The sequence below is a fragment of the Camelina sativa genome, chromosome 11, assembly GCF_030686135.1.
Source record: "Camelina sativa cultivar CO46 ecotype springtype chromosome 11, ASM3068613v1".
Classification (NCBI taxonomy): domain Eukaryota; kingdom Viridiplantae; phylum Streptophyta; class Magnoliopsida; order Brassicales; family Brassicaceae; genus Camelina; species Camelina sativa.
This window is the reverse complement of record NC_141890.1, coordinates 19738304-19754365: the sequence shown is the minus strand read 5'-3', so window position 1 is coordinate 19754365 and position 16062 is coordinate 19738304. Positions and strand designations below refer to the sequence as shown.

At 34.9% G+C, this 16062-nt stretch overlaps 3 protein-coding genes across 6 annotated transcripts; 1 reads left to right on the top strand and 2 right to left on the bottom strand.

The window, feature by feature from the left end:
- Window positions 1-5899: 5899 nt before the first annotated feature.
- LOC104723881 (auxilin-related protein 2) lies at window positions 5900-11042 on the top strand. The gene is made up of 8 exons (XM_010442316.3): window positions 5900-6899; window positions 7799-9245; window positions 9338-9482; window positions 9569-9669; window positions 9763-9828; window positions 10119-10208; window positions 10316-10492; window positions 10692-11042. Exons 1-8 carry the CDS (start codon window positions 6280-6282, stop codon window positions 10728-10730), a joined length of 2685 nt encoding a protein of 894 aa, XP_010440618.2. The 5' UTR covers window positions 5900-6279; the 3' UTR covers window positions 10731-11042.
- Window positions 11043-11409: 367 nt separating this feature from the next.
- LOC104723882 (GPN-loop GTPase 3) lies at window positions 11410-13909 on the bottom strand. 4 transcript variants are annotated; one of them, XM_010442318.2, is made up of 10 exons: window positions 13713-13909; window positions 13254-13491; window positions 13041-13149; window positions 12871-12952; window positions 12607-12692; window positions 12335-12438; window positions 12113-12243; window positions 11938-12031; window positions 11789-11844; window positions 11410-11707 (listed from the first exon to the last, which is right to left on the bottom strand). In XM_010442318.2, the coding sequence occupies exons 2-10, from the start codon at window positions 13296-13298 to the stop codon at window positions 11584-11586; spliced, it is 831 nt and encodes a 276-aa protein (XP_010440620.1). In that variant the 5' UTR covers window positions 13299-13491; window positions 13713-13909; the 3' UTR covers window positions 11410-11583. The 4 variants fall into 4 exon arrangements, with proteins under 4 accessions (XP_010440620.1, XP_010440624.1, XP_010440621.1 ...); XM_010442322.3 differs by having other exon boundaries at window positions 13254-13316; window positions 13713-13892; XM_010442319.3 differs by having other exon boundaries at window positions 13598-13819.
- A 213-nt stretch (window positions 13910-14122) lies between these two features.
- Window positions 14123-15679, bottom strand: LOC104723883 (small ribosomal subunit protein uS15y-like). The gene is made up of 5 exons (XM_010442323.3): window positions 15380-15679; window positions 15216-15288; window positions 14708-14846; window positions 14415-14601; window positions 14123-14322 (listed from the first exon to the last, which is right to left on the bottom strand). Exons 1-5 carry the CDS (start codon window positions 15400-15402, stop codon window positions 14289-14291), a joined length of 456 nt encoding a protein of 151 aa, XP_010440625.1. The 5' UTR covers window positions 15403-15679; the 3' UTR covers window positions 14123-14288.
- Window positions 15680-16062: the final 383 nt, after the last annotated feature.

Below are 16062 nucleotides of genomic sequence, written 5' to 3'. Positions count from 1 at the left end.
CAAAGAACATGATAATTGTGGACAATAGTCTATTTTGATGTATTTGGTCCATCGTTTCCACACATATAGGGTTTGGCAGTTATTTTGGTAAACATACAAAACAAAACAGTAGACCAAAAAATGAGAGCGTTATTAGTGGTGGACAAGAACCTGGTATTTTGGATCTAGTCCATCGGATGAGACGACCTGCACGATGGACAACATGCATTGTTAGAAGTGGACTAAATTTGGAAACGTTAGCAAGATATGGTGGACCCTATATAAATTAGGGGAAATTAATAGTGGACGAGTACGTATGATGTTGGATCTGGTCCTCCGCCTTAGATTACATGTAGAGTGGACAACATTTATGTTAGAAAACAACTGAAATCGACCTAACTGATATGGTCTACCTAATATAACGAAGGAAAATAACATTAGTGGAGAGAACCTGGAATGCATGCTCTTTTCTAGTAGATCGGTTGTCCTGCAGTGTGTAACAAATTGTTTTGTTTAAATGGACAGAAAACGCCAAACATAGGAGACGAAATTTTGTTGTTAGACAACTGATGTATCTATGAATGGCGGCGATGGCCAAATTTCCATCGCTAAGAACAGACGCATCTAACTCTACACTGAAACGAATTAAAGCAAGGGTAAATGATAAGTAGACGACATCATAAAGCTAAAAAGAGCAATATAGTTCAATATCATACCAAGTGTCAGGTTTCTGAACATTGGAACTAGTCTCCGGGGCTTCGCGTGTAGCGGCGGATGGAGGCGGAGCCCGAGGATTTGTCAAGAGAATTGTCTGGATTAAGAAATTCATCACTCACGGTCTCTCAATCGCACAGTTTGATCACTTGGGGGCACTCGATCAAACGTTCTGCTCAATCGCAGCGACGACGACATTCAAAAGATGAAAAGTCGATGCAGTTGGGGAAGTCGAAATTATGAGAAGAGAGAGTCGTTCGACCATTGGTTTGTCTGGACGAAGTTTTACATTTACTGATGAAGCAATTATCTGCTCTTCCAACTTTATGTCACCTCCCTCAAAATACAAAATAAAAATAAAAATTATAAAATGCTTTAATTTCAACTAAGATGAAATAAGGGCATAATGGTCTTCTTACAACACATGTGTGGCAGGCGGGAAAAGATGTTCTCGTAAGTGGCATTGCTGAGAAAGTTTGCCACTATTCATGGCAGATCCGGCTAATTTCTCTTGTATAAAACTATGTATATATTTTTTGAAACCAGTAGAATTACCCTCAAAAATTTTGTTATCTACTAGGTTTTGAACCGCTACGCATGGGTTTATTTAATATATTTTGATGAATATGATATATGATTAATAATAGTTATGAAATATTATCTTATAAAAAACTTTAAATTACTATTAAGACAAATTTTTAATACAAACACACAATTTAAAAAAAATATATAAAATATATAATGTTATACTTAAACGTTATACTCTTTTAAAAATTCAAATATGATAAAAAATCATGAATTTATACTTAAAACGTTATACTATTTTTCTTTCTCTTCTTCGTCAGCTTCTTCATATTCTTCCACTGAATAATCATTCAAAATCTCTTTTTTAAAACTACCACACAACTTGTTAACCAATTAAACTCTACGACCAAAATCATTGTCTCTTTTCTCGTTAAATTTGTGCAATTTATAATAACCAACATAGTCACGAGATGCACTCAAATATTGATACTTTCACTGTATACTTACTCGGTTTTAGATTCACGCGTATTGAAACTTCTCAAATCAAAATCCTTAATACTACAAAATTGTAAATTCTCAAACCAAAATCTTTAATACTACATAATTATAAATTATTTGGAAAGAAAGTAATATAAACAAATGTATATCTAATAAAACATGTGTGCTTGTCGTCGATCCTTCTTCTTTAAACCCCAAAACTTGACTCAAACAACATCAAATCTAGGTCTTGCGACGTCAATCTTTCTTTCTTAGACCGAGAAATACTGAAAGAATAACAACTCATCTATAAAGTTATACACAAAAACATGTATTAACACGCTCATAAGATATAAAAAGCGCAAACAGAGATAAATAAGATATTCAAGATATAATAAGATATTTGAAAATTGCATATATAATATTTAACAATACTTAAACTTTTAAATTTTTAATAGAGTTTAAATATTTATAATATTTTAAACTTTAGATATAGTTTAAATATTTGTAACATTTTTTTTAGAGTTAAATATTAATGATACTTAAACTTTCTATAATATTTTAAACTTTCTATGGAAGTATTTATAGTTTATCAAAACATTCTATTATGTTTAAATATTTATAATATTTTAATCTTTTAAAAGATTCAATAATTATAATATTTTAAACTTTTCAACTACATCTAAAGTTTCAATATTGTTAATAGTTTAACTTTTAAAAATATTATAATATTTTGAAACTTTTGAGAAGTTTTAATTTACTATAATAAACCAAATAAAACTTTTAAATTTGGACGCCTGATAAATCAAGCTTCATGTTCATTCGTAGTTGGAAGGATATTAGTCTTATTTATAATGGTTTACAGTCATCGTCTAAACTAATATAGCCGATGTGAGACATTGTACATACACTTACTTATAAGTATTATAATATAAAAATTTTACATAATTTCAAAAATGTTAAATATTAAGATGACTAATCCCGATTGGTCATTTAAAAAATCTTAGTAGAGGCAATTCTGAAAATTTTAAAAAATGTAAATTAGTGAGATGTCGAATCCCTATTGGCTATTTTAAATCCTATGTGGACAACCTTAAGAACTTATAGCTTCTCCTTTTATTTTGTATAGATTGGTATAATCATGAAAGTCACATATATAGACAATAAATCATAGCCCTACGAATTTTACCTAAACCAAGGAAATTGAATCAAGTTTTTCAGTTTTTGGTTCAGAGTTCAGATAGTTTTTAAGAACTGGTCGGTTATTTTCGTTTTAAGATTTTGAGATCTTTTTTTGGCCATGGTGGATGTAGGTTTCTCTGCTATATTAGGGTTTCGTAGATTGCGGATGAAGTTTTAACTTTGCGTTTCAAACAAAAAAAAGATGAGTTTGTTTTATTAAAATATTTTATGTGTTTGGCCCAACTAATATTTAAATAACATAATAAATGGAGCCCTAATCGTTCTTCTTAATTTCATAATAAAAGGAGTCCTAACCTAATATAATAAAAGGAGAAATTTCTCTAGTATCAAATAACATAAAATCACTTATTTAGAATGATTAAATTAAAATCCAATAATAAAAGAAGCCCTACCCCTTCTTCTCAATTTTCCAGCGACCGTCGACAATTTTCTTCTTCAATTCTTCAAAACAACATCTTCTTCTTCAATATTTTTTTTAGTCGTCGTTCTTGTTAAACCATCTCAGTTTTAACCATCACATATGAAACTGTGATAAGTTCTTAAGACTAAGTCGGCATGTGAAACACGAAGTTTGGAGATGCTAACGACAATGGCATTAGGTGTACCAAAAAAATTCAGATAATTTTGGTTAAATCTTCAATAGCCTAATTAACCGATTTTTAAACCTAACCGTAATTAGTTTTGGTTAATTTGGAAGAATTTTTAAAATCTTAATTGACCAAAACTAAAACTAACCGACTCAGTTTGGCTAGGTTAAACTGAAGTCGCATGACTAGTAAATCAGATCATCATCGAGTTACAACCTCCCCACTAAACAATTTTTTTTTTTCAAAAAGAAAATTCATCTCTCAGTTTATGCTTCCTCAGTTTATAGTTTTCTTATTTCTATACTTGATTATAATGCATGTGGATATTGCTGAAGGGATGCTAGCAATGGTATATGATTGCTTATGTCGTTGTTGATGCGAAAAATAAGTCAATTGTGGTTCATACAAAAGTTGAAGGTTGATTTCAATCTACAGGAGGATCGAGGGTTTAATGTAATATCCGATAAAAATGTATATCTCCATTGTGTTGGCTTTACAACAAGGTAAAAAGCATTGGAAGTTTACATTTTTAGGGCTTGTTGGATGCATTGGAAATGAGATTACCTTATGTTGAACATAGGGTGTGGCTACACATATCTATGAGAACCTGAAGAAGTGTGCAACCATACATGTACAATACATCCTAAAATAAAAAAATTTGATCGAAGTTAAGCAGAAGAAGCTTAAGTTCTACAAGGTTGTTCCATGATTAGAAGGTAGAAATAAAGTTTGTGAGTCAAGTATATCTCTTACAATATGTGAACATGAGATTAAAAACATGTGCATGTAGGAGATGTGATATGATATGAGTATAGTTTCTTGTTGTCATATTTTGTGTATCATCACAAAAGAAGCTTGATCATGAAGATTACATTTTTAGTTGGCTCGTCAATTCAAGGTAGATTTGTAGCGATTCAATATAACTAATTAGATTAAGACCCGTGCTAGAAGCACGAGTTGAAACTCTTTTTATTTATATTATAATTTTTATATAAAATATAATTTATGTGTTTGTTTTTTAAAAAACACTTGAATAAAAACACTATGCAATAAAATCATATGCTAAATATGATTGACTTGAAAAAGACACATATTTTGTAAGTTTTATATAGTTAATGATTTTAGATAAGTACCCGTGCTATAACAGTGGACAAATTTTATTTTATACAAAATTTTGTATATTTTATATTTTAAAATAAAAATTTAATATGTTGTATTAGGTTATATATGTGATGTTATTTCAACAATGTATATCTACATCATGACTTGAATGCCATTATAAGACATAATTATGTAAATTTGGTTTTTTAAAAGTGAGTTATTATATTATGAGTAATTTAATATATTGTTATACTTTTTGTTTTAATATATTTGGTTTCTTGAAATTCTTTCATATTATAGTGACATATTATTGACATTGCTATAACAAATAAATTTAGAGTGTTTACAGTTTCTAACTTTTATACAAGTTTCAATATATTAAAAATATTTCAAAATAAATTATTTAAAGTTTATTATATTATATAAAATTATAAAATTCAACAAAACCTATGAAATTGAATTTAAATATTCAAATTTTGATCTGTTACTCAGTAAAAAAAATTAATTCAATAGATATTATTTTAAAAAATAATATTATTGAATCTTGAATATGTTATAGATTGAACAATTTATATTTGTTTTTAAAAATTCAACTTATGGAATATTCGGAAATAAAACTATTTTAATAAATAATATGATAATTTATTTGTTTCACAAAATAGACTCATATATAAAAATGAGAGGTGAATTATAATGATAATTAACAAATTAATATGTTAAGTTAGATATCAAAAGATTTTATTTGATGAATAATTTAGTAAAGAAAATTAATATGGTAAGTTAGATGATATGATTCTTTAGAATATTCTCTTTAAGATTTTCGGTATAACATATTTGTAACTAATTAATCTATCATTAATGTATAACTTATTTGTAACCAACTTATTAAAATTATATAGTTTACAAAACAATATTGTGTACTTCCGTTTTATTATAGAGAGGATGAATGATATATGTTTCTAGGTAAAAACTGGTTATGTAATAATATTGACACCTCCGAGTTTGGTTGAAGAAATTGAAAAAAGGAAGAAAATCAAAGTGAACAAAGAAAAAGTTTATATGTATATCAAAAATTATTAAAAAAGAAAAAGAATGATTCCAATTAACTGTTCAAATCTTTAAATTTCTATAATTTATTACCAAAGAAAGAAAAAATTAAGGATTTAGACAGTTAATTGAAATCCTTTTAATTTCTTTAAATCCAAATCTTTAAATTTGAACAGTTAATTATAATACTTAATTGTTTTTTTGGTAAGAAGGATTTGAGAAAAAAATGAAATTTAAGGATTTGAACTGTATCTTAAATCCTTCTTACCAAAAAAAAGAAAAAAAAAAGAAATCCAAATCCTTTTACCAAGGAGGTGAAATCTCGAATCTAAAATTTTAGCAAGTGCCATTGCATTTTTAAGATTTTAGGGACCAACTTTGTAAAGTCTTAAATGTTCGTCCAATAATTAAAACAGAATAAGAAATTACGCAGACTGGGAAAAACAATGTACGAGTCGGAGAAGAAACCATAGACAAAACAAGTTGGGAGACCAAAGGGAGCTTTTTTTGAAATCAAATGCTTTGATCCGACTCGTTAATCGTTAATGGCGACTCAGATCTGAGGATAATCTCGTCTTGATTTCTGGTGGGAAAATCTATAAGCTTTTCGATTTTTGGAGGAAGAGAAGAAATTGAAGGAACCCAAATGGATGATTTCACAGGATTGTTAGCGAGAGACTTCGGATTGAAACCACAGGGCAAATCAGCTCCGATGGCTCCTCAATCGAACTCTTCTGCCGCTGATTTCAACAGTTTCGCTTCTTCCTACAACTTCGCCAACGCCGCCGGGAAAAAGTTCGATCCTTCGCCGGTGTTTGACGATCTTGGCCGCGATGGTGATGATCTTCTCTTTAAAGATGTGTTTAGCGGTCCACCACCAAAGTACGGATCCTCTTCTGGTGATTCTCGTTCTCCATCTGCACCGGCCTTTGACTATGATGCTATGTTCAAGGAACCCAAATCCAAATCAGCGTCCGTGCCGGTCTATGACAAGCCTGTCTACGATGATGAGGATGTGTTTGAGTCTATTCCTGAGCTCCAAATCCCTTCCACTTCTTCTCACTCAGCTAGGTTTGAGAACGTTTTCTCTTCCATCTCCACCTCACCTGCAAAGCACAGGAAACAGAACAGTTCTCCCTTCGATGATCTTATGGGCACCAATTTGGGGAAAACTGAGACAGACAGTGACCGAGAGAACAAGGGTAGCTCCGTTTTTGATGACTTGATTCCCGGCTTTGGTCGCACTAACTCCCCTCCACCTAAACGGTAATCTTCTCTCTTCTTCATTTGTTGTTACGTCTAGTTAGGGTCACTGCTCTTCTAATTTGGGAACTTTCTTGCGTGAAATGGCTCAATGGTATAGAACTTCTAGCATGAACTGTATTGGTTCGTAATGGAGAACTGTTCTCTTATATGTGTACTCTCTGAACCTTGAAAAAAAATCTCTTGTATGTAGAGCTGTTTGATTCCCGGGTTTGGTCCTCCTTCGAAACAGCTATATTTACCCTTCTTCTTCATCTGTGGTTACTGGTTAGGATCATGGCTCTTAAGATTTGGGTTGCATGAACTGTATTGTCCTTATGATAGCTGTTTACTTGCATAAAAGGTTCTCTTATGTGTACTCTCTGAACTTAAGAGAGAAATCTCAGAAAATTTCAACCTTTTACTTGTCGTTCATATGCGTAATTTCATTTTGATCTGTGCCTAGGGTCACTGCTCTTCAAATTTGTTTCTCCTAGAGTTGACTTGAGAGCACATAGCTTAGAGCAATAACACTTACATAATGAAATGTAGCAATGTAGCATGAACGATTGTATTTATTGAGGAGCTGTTAGTTTGTACTCTCTCATTCTTTCTGAGGAAATATCCACAAGCTTGAACCTTTGGCTTGTCATTCATATGCAAATTATCATCTTGATCTGTTTGGCTAGGGTCATTGCTTCAAATTTGTTTTTCCTAGAGATGACTTGAGAGGTTTCTCAATGTATAGAGCTTAGAGCCATCACACTTACATAATGAAATGTATCTTAGCACTTATGGAGAGCTGTTTGATTACCTAGAAGCTTCTCTTATCTATATACCCTCTGAAAGTTTCATCTTGATTTGTTTTTTTGTATAGGCATAGCTTTCTATCATTTGAAAGATGCTCTACTTTTTTTGAACAGGTCTACTTCAGAGACCAGTCAATCCCAGAAATCTCCGTATCAGCCTGCCAAGACATCTTCCAATCTTGTGGAAGAAGACCCATTTGTAGTCTTGGAGGAGTCTGCATCAACCCCTCGAGATCCTTCCACTGGAGGGTTCAATGATCCTTTGGAGGATATTGGTAAATTCAACAGCAGAAAAACTGATCATGCATCTGTCCATGGAGGAGTATTTGTTGAAATTGACCCCCTCGATAGTCTTGGAAAATCAGGCCCAGATATGAATAGTAGAAGCCAGAGTCATTTAAAACAACCAGCAAACATCAGTGGCTCCCAGTCACCTGTAGAAAGTTCTAGGAGTTACCATTCTAAGAAAGCTTCATTTGACGATGTTTTAGAGCCACAAAATACGAGTGCTCCACCACCTACCAGTACAGAAGGAAGTTTTGAGTCATCTGATGATGTGTGGCTTACTGTATCTGAGATCCCTCTCTTTACGGAACCTACTAGTGCTCCGCCACCTGCGAGACCTCCACCACCGAGACCTACACGTCCTGTAAAAAAGAAGGTCAACGAGCCTTCTATATCGAGCTCTACTAACCACCACTCTTATGTTCCTAGCTCAGCTAGAGCTTCTGTAAATAGCCCGACAGCATCTCAAATGGATGAACTTGATGATTTTTCTATGGGCAGAAAGCAGACCGCTGCGAATGGACACCCTGAACCTACCTTTGGTGAAGATTCTGATGTTTTCTCTGCTGCTGTTGCATCAGCTGCTGCCATGAAGGATGCCATGGATAAAGCAGAAGCGAAGTTTAGACATGCTAAGGAAAGGAGAGAGAAAGAAAATTTGAAGGCAAGTAGAAGCAGAGAAGGAGATCACATGGAGAATCATGATTCTCGGGAAAGGGAACTTAGAGAAAAGCAAGTGAGATTGGAGCGTGAAAGGGCAGAGAGGGAGGCAGAGATGGAAAAAGCCCAGGATAAGGAGAGAGAGGATAGAGAAAGAGAGCAGAAAAGAATTGAGCGAGAAAGGGAAAGACTATTGGCAAGACAAGCCGTAGAGAGGGCTACAAGGGAAGCACGTGAAAGAGCAGCCGCTGAAGCTCATGCGAAAGTTCAGAGAGCTGCTGTTGGGAAGGCTTCCGATGCCCGAGAGCGTGCAGAAAGAGCAGCGGTTCAAAGAGCCCATGCTGAAGCACGTGAAAGGGCAGCTGCAGGGGCACGAGAAAAGGCTGAAAAAGCTGCAGCAGAAGCTAGAGAAAGGGTGAATGCTGAAGCGCAGGAGAAGGAAGCAAGGGTTAGGGCAGAACGAGCAGCTGTGGAAAGGGCAGCTGCTGAGGCACGTGGAAGGGCAGCTGCCCAAGCTAAAGCTAAGCAACAGCAAGACAATAACAATGATCTTGACTCCTTCTTTAACTCGGTTTCTAGACCAAACAGTGCTCCACGACAGAGAACCAACCCTTTGGTGAGATGGGATTATCTACTTCTGTTCTCATTTAAGTCCTTTACAGCCTTACTGGTGATTTGACTCCTCCTATAACTCTGGTTGTGTTTTAGGATCCTTTCCAGGATTCATGGAACAAAGGAGGATCTTTCGAATCTAGCAGGCCATCTTCGCAAGTGCCCTCTAGAGCAACAGAGAACTTGAGAAAGACCTCTTCAACAACAAACATTGTTGATGATCTCAGTTCAATATTTGGAGGTACTGCAACCTCTGAGGTTTATCCATAATAATATGTTCATGTCTGTTAACTTGGTCACACTGAAACCCCCCTGTGTTGTATATAGCACCAACTTCCCAGTCTGGTGGTTTTCAAGATGTGGATGGAGAAACTGAAGAGAGACGACGTGCCAGGCTGGAACGCCACCAGAGGACACAGGAGCGGGCTGTATGTATCATTAGAGTTTTTTTTGATGGGTTTTGTATCTGACAATGACACAAGATTCACCAGTATATTAACATGAATTGTTTTCTCTATCAGGCGAAAGCACTTGCTGAGAAAAATGAACGTGATCTTCAAGTACAAAGAGAACAAGTTGAGAAAGATGTAAGTTTCCTTATCACGTGATTCAGATTAAAATATTTAGATGTGGCTTCTTCCTTTTCCCTCCTCTGTTGTGCACATCTCAAACCATGTTGCTTTGTTGAGAGACTTAAGTCTGGGGCCTCTTGCAGCCATTAGCATAAGAAATTGCGCCACCTTAGGGAACTGTCTCAACTATTATCACCCGTCTCATTGTTCTTTTTTGGTTTTATTTTATTCACCGTACTTAATCCTGGATTGTAAAGGATCTGTAATTTTTGTTTGTTCAATCATCATGCTATCCTGGATTTCAGAGGATTGGGGTGACCCTGGATGTTGAGATAAAACGTTGGGGTGCGGGGAAGGAGGGAAACTTGCGTGCTTTGCTTTCGACGTTACAATATGTAAGTTGTATTGTCCGATTTCTTTATTATTTGCACCTCTGGTGTTCATTTGTACCTCGATGTTATGAGTCCACAATCTATTCTGATGTTGTTATGTAAATGAGCAGGTTCTTTGGCCAGAATGCGGATGGCAGCCTGTTTCATTGACCGATTTAATTACGGCTGCATCTGTCAAGAAAGTTTACAGGAAGGCCACTCTCTGTATACACCCTGACAAAGTTCAACAAAAAGGTGCCAATCTCCAGCAGAAATACATTGCCGAGAAAGTTTTTGACATGCTCAAGGTAAGTGAATTCACCATCTTTCTGGAACTAAATCCAATAATCCATCACTGCTACTTCAGATGCCACCAGCTACCGCCAACAAAAGACCTTAAGTTAACGAATTACCCAATTAGATTGCTTCTCATTGATAACTATAAATCACAGATTTGTACAAATCTACATTTGCTAGCTTCATCTCTTTTGTTATGGCAATAAACAGGAAGCATGGAACAAGTTTAACTCAGAAGAACTCTTCTAAAAAAACATTGGGGTTATGTTTTGAGAGTGTTGTCTGTGTGTCGCCCATACGATGAAGCATGTGGCACTTGTTAAGTATCCAAAAATGGTGTCCAAGTTGGAGCCAGATAGTTGTCAATAGAGTATGTATCTCCAGGATTGATTACCCCATCACTGCATCATTATAGACATTGCAGCAATTGGGCATTCATTTTTTGTTGTTAATTTTTCCTCGTCATTATCCTTCTTGTGTCCCGTCCTTTTAAGAGTACGATGTCAAATGTATTGATGTTGATTATTGTATCAAAACACAATAATTATTGTTGTTTCGAAACTATTTATATATATGCATATACATGAATATTCTTTATAGAGGCATGGAGGTGAGTGACACAGATGATACTAATTTGTCATATGTTAGATTGCATGGAATGAATGGCATGGTTGATTGTTGAACATAAAACTGTTAAAAAGGGTGATATGTCATAGGAACTTGAATGACCGGTTAGGTGTTATATGTTTTTGATCTGGTTTGAGACAAGCATTACGGTTTTACTGGAACTCACTCTCTTTAGATTACGTGCGTTTGTAGGCTTTCCTCAAAAATGTTGGAGCGCAAGTACGCAGATAGTGAACTCGGTTAAGTTTGTTACACTAATGACCTTAGCCCGACCAATCCTGGCATTAAGGCTCCAACTGGATTTAAAATGCAACTGAATTGATAATTTGATTTGAGAAATTCTGACAATTTTGAAAGTCTCTCATTTAAGGCTTTTGATAGTCAGCAGTAAAGTAGTTCTCACAAACTCATTGGTCTCTGACAAGGGCAATGAGACCAAGATTTCAAGCCAAAAGTCGTAGAAACCGAACACAACTTATGAATCAGGACCATCGTCACCAAAATCTTCATCCTCATCCTCATCCTCATCTTTGATCTTCACATCAGCGTCTTCTCCAAACTGAATACAAACGTCGATTTGCGAAAGAACATATTGAATGCTGCCAATAGTAAGCAATGGTGATATTAGTTTTGATTGGATAAAGCTAATTAGAAGAATGAACTGAGAGGAAATAGTTTACCTCCTATCTTTCCTCAAGTTAAGGGGTATGAAATTCACCATCCCATACTCTCCCACCTAAATAACCACAACCCAAAAATGCAATCAAGAAATCGAATTACTTGTTTTTATAGTCAACATTAACAGCAAGAATCCAATCATATACGATACCATCTCAATCAAGGCTTTGTTCAGTTTTGCAAATTGAGGACCCATCCTTTTGTTTAACTCTGCCAGCAATGTGCGAGGCTCCGGATTCAAGTAGCTGAAGTCATCAAAAAACCGAAGCAAATTAGAATACCGAAACTCCAACAAACAAAGCAAACGAAAGAATAGGAACCCATACTCATCAATGTTGCTTTTATCCTGCAAGAGGTCCATCTTTGAGAGGATGTTGACATGTGGTAATTCAAGCTGGATCATTGCAGCGAGAGATGACATGCAACCACTGATAAACTTGGTTACATCTGTTATGAACTGATCCAACAAAGTTTATCTCTTGTCAACACAAAATGGTTCACTATAATAAGAGTAAGTAGTAGAGGGGAAATAAAACTTATATAGACACCTGTGAATCAAGCAGATAAACAACACAGACGTTGAAGTTCTTCTGCTTCAAATGCTCCACAAAGTTCTTGAGCACAGGAACATGTGTAAACAGCTCAATCTGACCTGTATTAACAAGACAAAGATTTCAAAGAATTTAGAGATAAAACATAGATGGGATGCTTCTTATCAACTTCTATCCAGTATTGATACGCAAACACCTAACAAACGGCTTAAAGAAACTACATACATTAACAAATATCAGAGAGATAAATTCATTGATCATGTATGTACCTGGACAATCAAATATAAGGTAATCATCGTCCCTGTAGTTCTCCAATTCTTCATCTACCCAATCATGCAAGCTATCCTCAAGGTACCTATGGATTGTAAGTTAAGGCTCTTCCACTGCGAGAGAACATATCATGAACAATTTACCTATCCTCAAGATACCTATGTATTCTTTGTTTTCATATATAAAAGCTAACAATTTTTCAAGACCCGATTGTGAAAAACCAGTAAACTTCTCAAGTTGTCAATGTAACAAGTAAAGGATACTCCATGCAATACATGAGGGCGCCATTAGGACCAAGCTTTAGCTCCTCCATGACATCTTCCAAAGAAACAAGTTCTCTGATATCTGCATTCAATGAAACCAAGAAAGTGAGAAGCCACTCAAAACTCCTTCAAGGAAGGGAATTGAATTAGAGGAAACTTCACTGACTCACCCATAGCCACAGGATAATTGAAGATTTCCGCAGCAGGATCAAGGTTAACAACATTCATTGTTCGACCGATAGTTTCGCAGTGTTCATACAAAGAGGAGCAATAAGTTGACTGAATAGATCCAAAACACAGAACAAAAACAATTCAGTCAAATCTAAGCGATGAAACTACTTTACAGAACTAACTTGACATAGACATATAATAATATATAAAACCTTTCCACTGCCTGCTGGACCGATGACAAGCTGAGCGTAACCCATTGTAGCTAGCGAGCAAACCTCCACAAAAAACACTCTTCAAATTGAACAAATAGAGTGAAAGATTCTAAAAGATGCAAAGATTGCAACAGTTATATAAGCAATGCACCAGACGGCTAAACCAAACAACACTCTCAACACGTCGCAGGAACCCATAAACCAGAAGAAGCAAGAAGCAATAGACACATTTCAATACCTGAAACAAGGCAAAAAGATCAAACCTTTAACTCCCATATATACGATTTTAGTTAGGGTTTTGAAAGAACCACATAAACCCAAAACGAATTGATGAAATAGATAACCTAAAAAAAAACGAAATTTTAGAGAGAAATTGAAGAAACTAAAAGCAGCCCACAAAAATTTTGCAAGGTTGAAACGAAACCCAGAAAGGTGCAAAGATGATTTATATGACTTCACCTTTGACGCGTCTTCGTTTTTTCTTTTGCTCTCAATTCTCAAAACCTAAACCACAAGCAAAAGAAGAGAAGTTTCAAGAGCTTCACTTTTTTTTTTTGGTATGTTGCGTTTTAATGACCTTTTTTTAGGGTTCTTAATGGTTTTTTTTTTGTTGAGATATATTTTTTTGACCAAAAATATAATTATGCTGTTAAACTATAAATATATTATCAAATAGGACTTTTATTTATTATAATTTTTTATTTTTTTTTTAAATAGTAAAATGATTTTGAGTATTATTTGACCACACAAAATTAAAGCAACGTCTCCACAACGTGTCTCACGTGGATTCAACAAAAGCAAATTCATTTCTTTACATATGATAAAAGAAATTTATCTTTCACAATCCATGCTGCTATTAAACACTAAAATGTGTGAGAAGCTTTTAATTAATGAAGTTTGTTTTCTGCGTACAAAAAAATAAGAATTCCAAATCAAAATCTCATTGTAAGTAACTTGAACAAAGTTGGAAATAAAGATCCATATGAAAATGGTTGTTCTTCAAGGAACTAAACAAATGCTATGGTATTGCGCTTCTTAAGCCACAAGTGTGCTTGCGGTAGTAGACTCGCTGCAAAGGCAAGAACAAGAAGTAGGATCAATATTCAAAAGTAATATGATCAACCATCGAGATCTTTAAGAAAACTCTTTGCAAGTACTTACTACTTCCAGACGGGAGGGAGCTTCTTGGTCTTCTTGTAATAACGAGCGAGACGGTGGATTCTGCTCTCTACAAGAATCAGTCTAAACTTAGAATCCTTATCTTTCCTGTTCCTCTCAAGATGCTTGCGGATAGCAACTGCTTTCTTGATAAGGTGATAAAGATCCTCAGGGATCTCGGGAGCAAGACCTTAAATCAAAGTTACAATAACTCTTTTAGTTTGCTTGAATGTTTTAGTCTATAGCAAAAAGACACTAAAGAAGACTCTAAACAGGATAACAAAAAAAAAGGTTACCATGAGCTTTGAGGATTCTAAGAATCTTGCTTCCGGTAACACTTTTCACTTGTGGGATTCCGTGAGAGTCACGAAGAATGACACCGATCTGAGATGGTGTCAAACCTTTCTTTGCAAACTTACAAATGGACTCATCAACCTATATGGTTCCATCAACACAAACATCAAATACATTACTCTTAAAGCCGCATCATGTAACTGAGAGAGCAGGACCAACAGATTAAATCAATACATCAACACAAACATCATGATCAATTAGACTAAACATGTTACTCCCAAAACCATATCAAGTAACATCACAAGGAGAGAGACAAGCAAACACATGAAATCTCCAAAAGGAACCTTCCCCTATGATTGATAAAAGAGCTTCTCCAAGATTACAATACTTTGTTCTCACATACTAAATGAAAATGATTCTCAACTCGTCACCTAAACTATGATTAAGGCCTATGCTCGGTGCCAAACAAATCTAAATCTAAATCTAAATCTAAATAAGAATCTTGCTTACATCTTGAGATGTTATCTTGACCCAAGCCGGTGGTGGACGCTTATACGGCAAAGCAGATGCTGAGATACCCTTACTACAGAGCACAAAAACAGATACGGAGTTATTAGAGAACTTAGTTGTAATTCAAACTAAAATTCCCAATCAGATAGGAAGAAGAAACGAACCCTCTACTGTGCATACGACCCATGGCGGCGACGGTTGACGGAGCTTCTCTTCTCTGAGATCCTTCTTCCTCCGGCTAAGACTGCGCTTTAGAAAATCCAAAACCCTAATTTGCTTTCTTCTATGTATTGTTTTTAGTTCCAAAAACCCTTATAGGCCTTTTTTATAGGCCCATTATAAGACAAAAGCCTGAAATAAACGGAGGATTAGATGACGTCGTTCAGGCTCTTTTAAGTTTTAGTGAATGTTGGGTTTACTTATATTTTTATTTTGTTCTTTGCTCCAATACCTAATTGTTTACTAGATTTATAGATTGAGTTTTTACATTTTAAGAAGAGTTTCTACAGTCCACCTTAGAGGTATCAAATGGGCCGGCCCACATTCATTTGGACTATCTGCAGCGGGCAATTTCTATTTTTTGGACCGCAATAGGCCGATCCACTAAGCCCGCGAACATAAAGTTATATCCAATCTCGCTCTGCTAAGCTCAGCGGGTTAGCGGGCTGGCCCGCATGCCTAAATAATATGTTAAAAATAAAATAAAATAAATAAAAAATATATTAAAATAAAATAAAAATAATAAATAATAATTTAAAAAAACAATTTTTAATAAAATCAATGTTTATATTAATCTTGTATAGATGTTTTAATTTTTTACATTAAATTATTTGTGTCACCACATACT

Coding starts and splice junctions, on each gene's coding strand:
- LOC104723881 (XM_010442316.3), top strand. CDS start 6,280: ATGGATGATTTCACAGGATTGTTAGCGAGAGACTTCGGATTGAAACCA. Junction 6,900..7,798: donor AACTCCCCTCCACCTAAACG/GTAATCTTCTCT, acceptor TTTTTTGAACAG/GTCTACTTCAGAGACCAGTC. Junction 9,670..9,762: donor AGAGGACACAGGAGCGGGCT/GTATGTATCATT, acceptor TTTCTCTATCAG/GCGAAAGCACTTGCTGAGAA.
- LOC104723882 (XM_010442318.2), bottom strand. CDS start 13,298: ATGGGTTACGCTCAGCTTGTCATCGGTCCAGCAGGCAGTGGAAAG. Junction 11,845..11,937: donor ACAAAGCCTTGATTGAGATG/GTATCGTATATG, acceptor GTGGTTATTTAG/GTGGGAGAGTATGGGATGGT. Junction 11,708..11,788: donor AACTTGAGGAAAGATAGGAG/GTAAACTATTTC, acceptor TACTATTGGCAG/CATTCAATATGTTCTTTCGC.
- LOC104723883 (XM_010442323.3), bottom strand. CDS start 15,402: ATGGGTCGTATGCACAGTAGAGG. Junction 14,602..14,707: donor TAGAATCCTCAAAGCTCATG/GTAACCTTTTTT, acceptor CTTTGATTTAAG/GTCTTGCTCCCGAGATCCCT. Junction 14,323..14,414: donor CTCCCTCCCGTCTGGAAGTA/GTAAGTACTTGC, acceptor TTGCCTTTGCAG/CGAGTCTACTACCGCAAGCA.